Consider the following 9,217-nt stretch of genomic DNA (forward strand, 5'->3'; position numbering starts at 1 on the left):
CTAACTCCCGCCTTTCTTCACAGTCGACCAATCGGATCAGTCCTGCTCCGAGGTCACAACCAATGCTCTGTACAGCATTTCCCATAATTCTCAGCGGGTGGCTCACAAGTGTCCTCAGTGTGCCAAATGTTTCATCTACCGTTCTCAGGTCAGTTTGTCTTCGTCTCACCGCCAACCGTCCGATCAGCTCGTCTGTCAGGACACGAGTACATTTACTCGGTATTTCCAGTTTCTACTTCTTCTGCTGCGTACAGGTGATCCGTCACCTGCGGACCAATAAGTCCTGCGGGTCGGCCTTGATGACTCCTGGCGCCGTGGACCTGCAGAGTGACCCTGCCGTTCCTGAGGAAGAGCCCGGGCCCCCGGAGCCCCGCCTCCCGGAGCCGCGCCCCCCCAGGATCCACTCCTGTTTCCAGTGCAACGCCATCTTCAGAACCAAAGCGGAGCTGCTGTCGCACCAGCGCAGCCACCGGGCCCGACCCGTCTACCAGTGCGGCCAGTGTGACAAGGCGTTCCACCACCTGTCCAGTCTGACCAATCACAGGCAGACGCACCTGGACAAAGGCGGGTTCACCTGCAGCAGGTGCGATAAGGTGTTCGAGTCGGCCAAGCAGAGGGACGCCCACCGGCTGCAGCACCGGCTGCCGGACCTCACCTGCACGGTGTGCGACCAGACGTTCGGCTCTCAGACGCAGCTGCTGCGACACCTGCAGACCCACTCGGTGGAGGGAGCCGCGCCCTGCTACAACTGCCGCTTCTGTGACCAGACCTTCACAGGTAAGGGGCTCATCGGGAGGCGGGGACTAACACGGAGTCCTGACTCTGTAGTAGGGCGGTTTGAAAAAACGTGATGAACTAATCGTAAAGACGGCGATTAATAATAATGTATTTTTGAAAGTCTTGGTGTGTAAAATAGTTGAATAGTGAAGCACAAGTTGTCCTAATTATTCCTGCAGACGGTTTCAGAGTATAGAGCCGGGTTAGTTTGAAGTACCTCAGAGTAAAGTCTGACCCAGCCTCACTCACAGTCTGTGGTTCTGGTCCAGGGGTGACCCAGCTCCGGATCCACCAGCGCACACACACCTTCCGCTCGTACCAGTGTGACCAGTGCAGCAAGACGTACGGCTCCCTGACCGGCCTCCACTCCCACCGGGCGAGCCACACCAGCGAGAGCCGCTTCCTGTGTCCGCAGTGCGGCAAGCGCTTCAAGACCCGCGACGGCCTGGAGGGCCACCTGAGGACGCACACCGGGGAGCGGCCCTACCGCTGCCCCTACTGCCCCAAAGACTTCACCGCGCTCGCAGGGCTCAACGTGCACGTGCGGCGCCACACGGGGGAGCGCCCGTACGTGTGCACGGTGTGCGGGAAAGGCTGGCCGTCCGGAGGCGACCTGCAGAAACACATGAGGACTCACACGGGCGAGCGGCCGTACGTCTGCCAGGACTGCGGGAAGGCCTTCTCCATCTCCTGTCACCTGACCGAACACCGCAGGATCCACACCGGTAAGAAACTCCGTCAGGTTCAGGTACTGCTATACTAGCAAAAGTACTTGTAAAGGCTGTGCTCGGAGTAATTGTGTGTACTGTACAGCAAAAGAGAGCAAAATCCAGAGGCTACATCTCTGAAGAACGTTGTGCTCTTGTAAACAATTTGATCATAAACACATCATACAAATGTATAAACGGTGACGATTCAGCAAAAACAATTTCATGAAAAGTCATTTCCCAACATTTTAGATTTGTTTTCTTTCCTTTTACTGGACACACGTTTTATACTTCCTGTAAATATAATCCAGTTAATCTGATCTCCGTACGTGGTTGTGGATCCTCGCGCTGACACCATTTAAATGTATGTGGTGCTCGTATTGCGTAGTTAAAACCCAGTGGTTCTCAAACCTTTTCACGTCAAGGCCCCCTGAACTGACACACGTCACACCACGGACCCCCGTTTGATTGGATTTTGTCCCCATCTGATTAGAATCAGAAACTGTTTTATTGCCATGTAGGCAAACAAGGAATTTTCTTTGCTGGGGACCCCCTGGAACCACATCAGGGGCCCCGCCCCGCCGCTAATCGTTCAAAACATAGTTTTCATAGGGACATTTTAAAAAAGTTGGACGTGCTACAGCAAATGCTTAAATGTTAAAAGTTAGGACTCATTAACAACTTAGAGGCTGACGTGGAGCTTTTTTCCTGCACGAGGACTAAATGAATAAAAACAACCCACAGAAATGAAACGGCTGGAACTGCATTTAATATTCAACTAGTGGTGAAATATACTACTTTTAAATGAAATTCTAATGAATATATTACTGTTAGACTAATAGTAGACTGTAGTAACTAAACATGATCCTCTTTATTTAAAACTCCTCCTCCAGGCAGTGGACAGATGTACGCCGAGCCGGTGGGCCAATATTTGCAGCTTCTAGCCGCCTCCTCTGTAGAGCAGCACGCTCCCCTTGTTCTGCTGTACTCATTGTTTTAAATATTGTTTAACTTCAAGTTGAGAAATACACATTTCAAAATGTCAAAACCTTTCAAATGGTTTTAAGACTCATTCCTTGATAATCAAGCGAGTAGACTCAGTGTTACCAGTCGGGTGCCAAACTGTGAGCGAGCGAGAGCTTTAATCTTATTATGGGAAGTGTAATAAATACTCGTATTTATTAAATACCTCTGTTACTCCCTGCAGTCATGGAGCTGACTGGCTGTCTGTCTGTCTGTTTGTTGTCCAGGAGAGAAGCCCTTCTCGTGTCCAGACTGCGGTAAATGTCTAAGGAGGAAGTTCGACCTGAAGAAACACATGTTGTCTCACAGCGACGTTCGTCCGTACGCCTGCGTTTACTGTCCCAAGAGCTACACCCGCAAAACTCACCTGAACCGACACCTGCTGACACACCGGACCGCTGACGGCGAGGAGGCGGAGGGGACGCTGAACCGAGAGTCCGTTTAATCAGAACAACTGTTGACTGATTAATTTCCAATCACTTTTTACATTGACTTCTTCCTGCAGAGAAATAACTCGGCACATAGTCGCCTTCGCTGTCACAGTGTGGCGACGCAGCGGCTGCGTTAACGGACGGCAGAAACATCATTCTGGCTTTCAGCAAAAGTGATTTTTCTTTATTTGCAGCCCTGCTATGTTTCAAACTGTTTTCATTATTAGTTAAAGTCGTATATCAAACTCTCTGCGGCTGCAGCTTCCCCACATGAGGGTTTGTTGTATCTCACGTTCATTTTTCACTGTTTTCAACCATTTCACAGACTAAATCATGAAACTTTATCCCCACACATGGACGGTTTGGGTCTTAGTGTTTGTGTTTGCTTTTCATACAAACTAACTGTGCCGTGAACGATCCTTCAGGGAGCAGGTGACGTGATGACGAGCCGTGTCGCTAACGTGTCCTGCGCGTGGTCACCTGCTGCGCCGGCTGCAGCCTCGTAAAGACAAACACACACTAAACACGTAAACAAACTACCTGCTATGTTCTTGTCTTGATGTGTGCTGATATAAAAGCTGTTGTGTTTTATATATTCTGATGTGGCCCTTTAATCAGACCCCGGGTCAGCCTGGTACGATGTGAACAAACTTTATTAGCTCCACAGGGAGAACAGGAAATGTGTCTATTCATCGCCTCCCTCGCCCTTCTCGATGACTTTCTTCATCCACCGGGTCATCCTGAACAGGTGAGTGTAGAAGCCGTACTTCCCGTCGCGGTCGCAGCCTTCCCCCCACGACACGATGCCCATCTGATACCAGCGGTTCTCTGCCGGGAACTGGACACACAGAAAACACACTGAGAGTGATTAACAACATAAATAATAAACATTTCATTCTGTAACATCAGCAGAAAATTAAATCAGTGGTTTATCATCAAGCAGGACATTTTTTTAATAATTAATCTCTAGATTACAGTTTTAATGTTTTCGGATTTAGTTGGAAATTAAAATTGGCCTTGTCTCATTTTCAGTATTTGGTATTTCATTGACCAATTATATTATAATTATCACGATAAATGTCAAATCGTTATTTCTTTCAAGTTCAAAGGGTCACTTCACAAACCTGAGGCAGAACATTCAAAAACTATTCTGATTTTAAAAAAGTAACAAATATGATTAGTAAATTATTTTCAGTCCCTTTTCCTCAACAAAATAAATATTTTATTAGAAAAATACTAATATGTTCATGACTCAAATGAATTAAAGCAAATATTTATTGACAATATATTGAACATTTATTGTATTTATAGTGAGGGAAAATTATATTGTGATAATTCTCATTGTTGTTTAATTGCCCAGTTTCACTAAATCAGACGCTCTGACACTCAAAGGGAAAATGAATCTCGTCTCTGTGGCTGTAATAAGCCAATCAGCTGGTCCAGCTGTGCGCACTCGCAGCTCAGGAACGTGTTCTGGGGGAGGTTTTATACTTTCTAAATCTCTCTGTCTCTTGTTAGTTTGTCCAGCGTTACTTACCTCCACTTTAATCGAGATAATAAATAATCAGCTGATGATGAAAATAAAAGTGTTTTATTAAAATAAATCTTTTTTTCTAACTTTTTGATTTCATTGATTATCTGTTTCCACAGCGGCCTGGACGAACACTTCAGTCTGCTCTCCACTACGTTATCCTGTTCTAAACCTTTATTAAATGTGTGCTGATTCTAAATGACTTGAAGCACAGCTGCTGGTTATTCTTCTTTCTCTTTCTCACCTTCATCACAAACGGTCCACCGCTGTCTCCCTCACAGGCGTCTCCACGTTGAGTATCTTCTGGTCTATAACCTGCAACACAGACTGGCTTTAACATGACGTCTGTTTACAGCCGTGCTAGCGGCTCTGTCAGACCGTTCACATCTCAGTTTAGCGTCTTTTTATGCTTTCAATAGCGAATTAGCAGTGAACACAGCGTACAGCTGAGCCTGATGGGAACGCCATTAGTCCTGCAGTTATTTGGTCATAAACCAAAGACTCATTAACATGACGACCTGATGATGGCGCTAGATGGATTCCTACCCGCACAGAACATGTTGTCTGTGATCTTGACTGATGTGGAGCTGCGGCAGGTGTCCTGGTCCACGATTGGCAGGTGGATCTGCTGGAGGACTGTGGGTAAATTTCTTGATGAAGGGTTCCAGGTTTCCTTCAGGTTCCCCCACCCGGTCACTCGACCCTTAAAGCCTTGAGTCATCAGGCTGTCGCAGAAAATCTACGGTCACACGACTGAAGCCATTTATAAATAGAAAGTTTAACAGCTGACGGAGACGGTGTTGGTCTTACATCTGGGCGACCTTCTTGTCGGGCAGGCAGATGGGGTGGATCTCATCGGTGAATGTGATTGGCCGTCTCATGTGCAGCAGGGCGATGTCACGGTTCAGATTTTCCTTCCAGTTGTACTTCGGGTGGACGATGATTTCATCGATGGCCACGATCCTCTCTGTGCCGCGCTCAAACCTGGAACGTTCAAATAAATATTAACCATCAGTCAGTTTCTGATCTGACAACCAGTTTGGTCCTTTACTACGTGCAGACAGGAAGTCCTACTTAGCCCTGTTGTGTTTTCCCAGGCGGACCAGTATGTCGTCGGTGGTGAAGTTCTTGTTCCAGGGTGGGTAGAGGATGCAGTGCGCCGCAGTGACGATCCACTGATCGCTGACCAGACTGGCTCCACACAGCAGCTCCTGAGGGCTGCGCTTATACAGCATCACCTGCCTGCAAACAAGAACACGTTAACTCCAAACACAGGGCAGGAGCTTGGAGCCACCGTGACGACAAAATCAGCTTGAAAAGCGAAATGGTGTTTTGGCCACAACTCAAGTTGATAGAATTATCAATGTAAGACACAGATGTTTGCTGGGTTACAAGTGAAGATCATTTTTTCTTTTTACCCAAAGGTCAACTTCACCACTCCCCCATAGCTCATTAACAGAAGAGGAGATTGTGACCATATTTCACACTTGGTCGCACATTGAATAGGTGACACGTGAATTTAATTTACCTATTAGACTTATTATTGATAGTGTGGTTACCATGGTGCTGAGGCCACTTCGGCGTCGTCCCCCCCAACGATGCGTTGTTCTCTGTATGAATCCAACAGCTCCACCTCCTTCTTGTCCTGTTTGGCTTTCAATTCAAACAGGGGGCGCTGCCCACACTCTGCGACGCAACCAGCCGGTAAACTCATTAATAAACCAGTTAACTAACCAGTCAATACACCTGTTTAACAGTCTGTAGTCACAAAGTCAGTCAGTCAGGCTGTAAACCAGTTAACCATGCTGTTAGTACACCTTTTAGTTAATTAGTCAAGCAGCCAGTTAACCAGTTAACTTATAACTCCAGTTAACCAAGCAAGTCAGTAAACCAGTTAACTTATCTCACCGGTTAACCAAGCAAGTCAGTAAACCAGTTAACTTATCTCACCGGTTAACCAAGCAAGTCAGTAAACCAGCTAACTTATCTCACTGGTTAACCAAGCAAGTCAGTAAACAAGTTAAATTATAACACCGGTTAACCAAGCAAGTCAGTAACACTGGTTAACCAAGCAAGTCAGTAAACCAGTTAATTTATAACACCGGTTAACCAAGCAAGTCAGTAAACCAGTTATTTTATAACACCGGTTAACCAAGCAAGTCAGTAAACCAGTTATTTTATAACACCGGTTAACCAAGCAAGTCAGTAAACCAGTTGATTTATCAGTCACTAAACTGGTTAACCAGCCAGTAACCATCTGTCCAGCAGTTAATAAGCTTTAAACTGGTCAGGGAAGAAGTCAGCCAGCCAGTCGACCTCAGTTTAACTGTGACCAGTTAGTAAACCAGTCAGTAAACCTGTTTCCTGTGATTGTCAGGGACTCTGGTGTCATTCCACCCTTTCGCTCAACGAGTCACTCAATAAATCAGTCAGTCGCCTGTTAACCAGTCTGGTAAGGAGTCGGCCAGCCGGTAACCTAACCAGTCAGTAAACCAGTCACGTCTCCACTGTTTCTTCATCAGTCAGTCGGTTTACCTGCTTAATGACTAGTTAGTAATCAGTCAGCCTGCTGTGATGGGCTGACGAGGAGACTCACCGTTCTCTCCTTGTCCGAAGGACCGCTGGTTGAAGAAGGTTTTCCTGGCGGGCGCCAGGACGGAGCGCTCCATGCCTTGTGTCTCTGTGGTCGACACATCGCCAACCAGCGGGTCCTCTGGGAGACAGACAGGTAACAGGTAGAGGGACAGTTCACTAATGACCTGTGTAATATTCTGCAGTAGTACTGGTACTCGAAGTGGATACTTGTAGTATTTACCACACAGCTCAAGGTCGCAGTAGTCGACGGTCACGTTTCCAGAAACCCTCACGTAGCACCAGGGGCCCTCGGGGTCGTTGTCAGGGTTCCGGCACTTGTTGCCCTGCAGAGTGACCTCGGAGATGAACTCCTTGTTCTTGCTGAGGGCCTGCGCCTCCGCCGCCGACCACTGCAAACAGGTGTGGCCTCCCAGAGTGACGGCCAGGTCGCCAGTGTAGTCTATGCCATAACTGGGTAAACAGGTGCCGGTTTTGACTGGTTTAGTGGCCAGAGTGGCGGGCACGAAGGGCTGGCCTTGAAGAAAAAGACAGACATGACGCGCTTTTATCAATCTTGTACGTCGTTTGAATTAAAACTACACATTTTCATTTACCTTTCTGCTCGAGCAGAACTTTTATTCTCACACTGTACGTATCATCTGGCCACAGTACTTGTACAGATAGTATTGTAGCAGTACTAGTAACACTTGCCGATACCACATTTTGGCTCTCATTTCTGGACTGCAGAGAACTTTATTACTAGTATGAGAGGTCCAAGTATTACGGTAGCTGTACTACCAGATACTTGCCACATCTGGGGACCTTGCAGGTCTCTTTCTTGACCGTCGGGTCTTTGGTGAAACACCAGGGTCCCTCCGGATGGTTGTCCGGGTTTCGACAGAAGTTCTCGTGCAGGATGCTGTTTGGCTGTGAAGCATTAAACTCCCTGCAGACAGAGACAGACAGGCAGGTGAGAGCAGATAGACAGGCAGACAGACAGACAGACAGGTGATGACTCAAAACATGGAACAGCCTGTCTTTCCTTGGTTAGTTCTTTAGTTAACTTATTCTTCAGGCCCTTCATATCCTTGTTAGGGAATTAGTTAGTTCGTTAGTTAATTTATTCTTCAGGCCCTTCATATCCTTGTTAGGGAATTAGTTAGTTCGTTAGTTAACTTATTCTTCAGGCCCTTCATATCCTTGTTAGGGAATTAGTTAGTTGACTGGTTTGAAAGCTCTTTAGATTCTTTGTCAATTAGTCGTTTTGTTTTTTGTTCATTATATTAGTAATTAGTCAACTTATTCTCTAGTTTAGTAGGTCTTAATTCCTCTAGTTAGTTAACTTCTACAAACAAGTTAACTTTGTAAGTTGTTAAGTTTGTTGGATTGTTTGTGACTTTGTATTTGTCGTTCGTTTATTCACTGGCCCTTCATTCCTCAGTTGTTTAGTTATTTATTTGGATAGATGGATAAATAGAAAGGTTGATAGGTTGATTGGTTAGTTAGTTAGTTAGTTAGTCGGTCAGTTGGTTAGTTAGTCAGTTGGTTAGTTAGTCAGTCAGTTGGTCTGTTAGTTAGTTGGTTAGTCAGTTACTCTGTTGGTTAGTTAGCTAGTCGGTTAGTCAGTTACTCTGTTGGTTAGTTAGCTAGTCGGTTAGTCAGTTACTCTGTTGGTTAGTTAGCTAGTCGGTTAGTCAGTTACTCTGTTGGTTAGTTAGCTAGTCGGTTAGTCTGTTAGTTAGTCTGTTAGTTAGTCAGTCAGTTAGTCAGTTAGTCAGTTAGTCTGTTGGTTAGTTAGTCAGTCAGTCAGTTAGTTGGTCAGTCTGTTGGTTAGTTGGTCAGTCTGTTGGTTAGTTGGTCAGTCAGTCAGTTAGTTGGTCAGTCTGTTGGTTAGTTGGTCAGTCTGTTGGTTAGTTAGTTAGTCTGTTGGTTAGTTAGTTAGTCTGTTGGTCAGTCAGTTAGTCTGTTGGTCAGTCAGTTAGTCTGTTGGTTAGTTAGTTAGTCGGTATGTCAGTCAGTCAGTCAGTCAGTCAGCTAGTTAGTCAGCCAGTTAATCTGTTGGTTAGGTAGTCACTCAGTCAGTTGGTCAGTTAATTAATCGGTTAATTAGTCAGTCTGTTACTTAGTTGGTTAGTTAGTCGGTCGGTCGGTCGGTCGGATAGTTAGTTGGTACG

General features: G+C 46.1%; 2 protein-coding genes across 5 annotated transcripts in view; one reads left to right on the plus strand and one right to left on the minus strand.

The window, feature by feature from the left end:
• The first annotated feature begins 8 nt into the window (after window positions 1-8).
• Window positions 9-3,531, plus strand: LOC123972040 (oocyte zinc finger protein XlCOF6.1-like). The gene is made up of 4 exons (XM_046051256.1): window positions 9-148; window positions 255-777; window positions 1,047-1,502; window positions 2,735-3,531. Exons 2-4 carry the CDS (start codon window positions 300-302, stop codon window positions 2,950-2,952), a joined length of 1,152 nt encoding a protein of 383 aa, XP_045907212.1. The 5' UTR covers window positions 9-148; window positions 255-299; the 3' UTR covers window positions 2,953-3,531.
• Window positions 3,532-3,573: 42 nt separating this feature from the next.
• f2 (coagulation factor II (thrombin)) overlaps window positions 3,574-9,217 on the minus strand; it is a 14,777-nt gene continuing 9,133 nt past the window's right edge. For 3 of the 4 annotated variants that reach the window (XM_046050685.1, XM_046050692.1, XM_046050673.1), the window contains exons 10-15: window positions 6,029-6,155; window positions 5,544-5,711; window positions 5,280-5,453; window positions 5,016-5,194; window positions 4,714-4,784; window positions 3,574-3,776 (exon numbers count right to left, since the gene is read on the minus strand). In XM_046050685.1, the coding sequence (XP_045906641.1) occupies window positions 3,624-3,776; window positions 4,714-4,784; window positions 5,016-5,194; window positions 5,280-5,453; window positions 5,544-5,711; window positions 6,029-6,155 (872 nt within the window). In that variant the 3' untranslated portion in view covers window positions 3,574-3,623. Of the gene's footprint in view, window positions 3,777-4,713; window positions 4,785-5,015; window positions 5,195-5,279; window positions 5,454-5,543; window positions 5,712-6,028; window positions 6,156-7,065; window positions 7,183-7,284; window positions 7,579-7,852; window positions 7,990-9,217 lie in introns of all 4 variants that reach the window. The other variant, XM_046050681.1, reaches the window with a different exon arrangement.

This window comes from Micropterus dolomieu, linkage group LG01, assembly GCF_021292245.1.
Source record: "Micropterus dolomieu isolate WLL.071019.BEF.003 ecotype Adirondacks linkage group LG01, ASM2129224v1, whole genome shotgun sequence".
Lineage (NCBI taxonomy): Eukaryota > Metazoa > Chordata > Actinopteri > Centrarchiformes > Centrarchidae > Micropterus > Micropterus dolomieu.

Coding starts and splice junctions, on each gene's coding strand:
- LOC123972040 (XM_046051256.1), top strand. CDS start 300: ATGACTCCTGGCGCCGTGGACCTGCAGAGTGACCCTGCCGTTCCTGAG. Junction 778..1,046: donor CTGTGACCAGACCTTCACAG/GTAAGGGGCTCA, acceptor GTTCTGGTCCAG/GGGTGACCCAGCTCCGGATC. Junction 1,503..2,734: donor ACACCGCAGGATCCACACCG/GTAAGAAACTCC, acceptor TTTGTTGTCCAG/GAGAGAAGCCCTTCTCGTGT.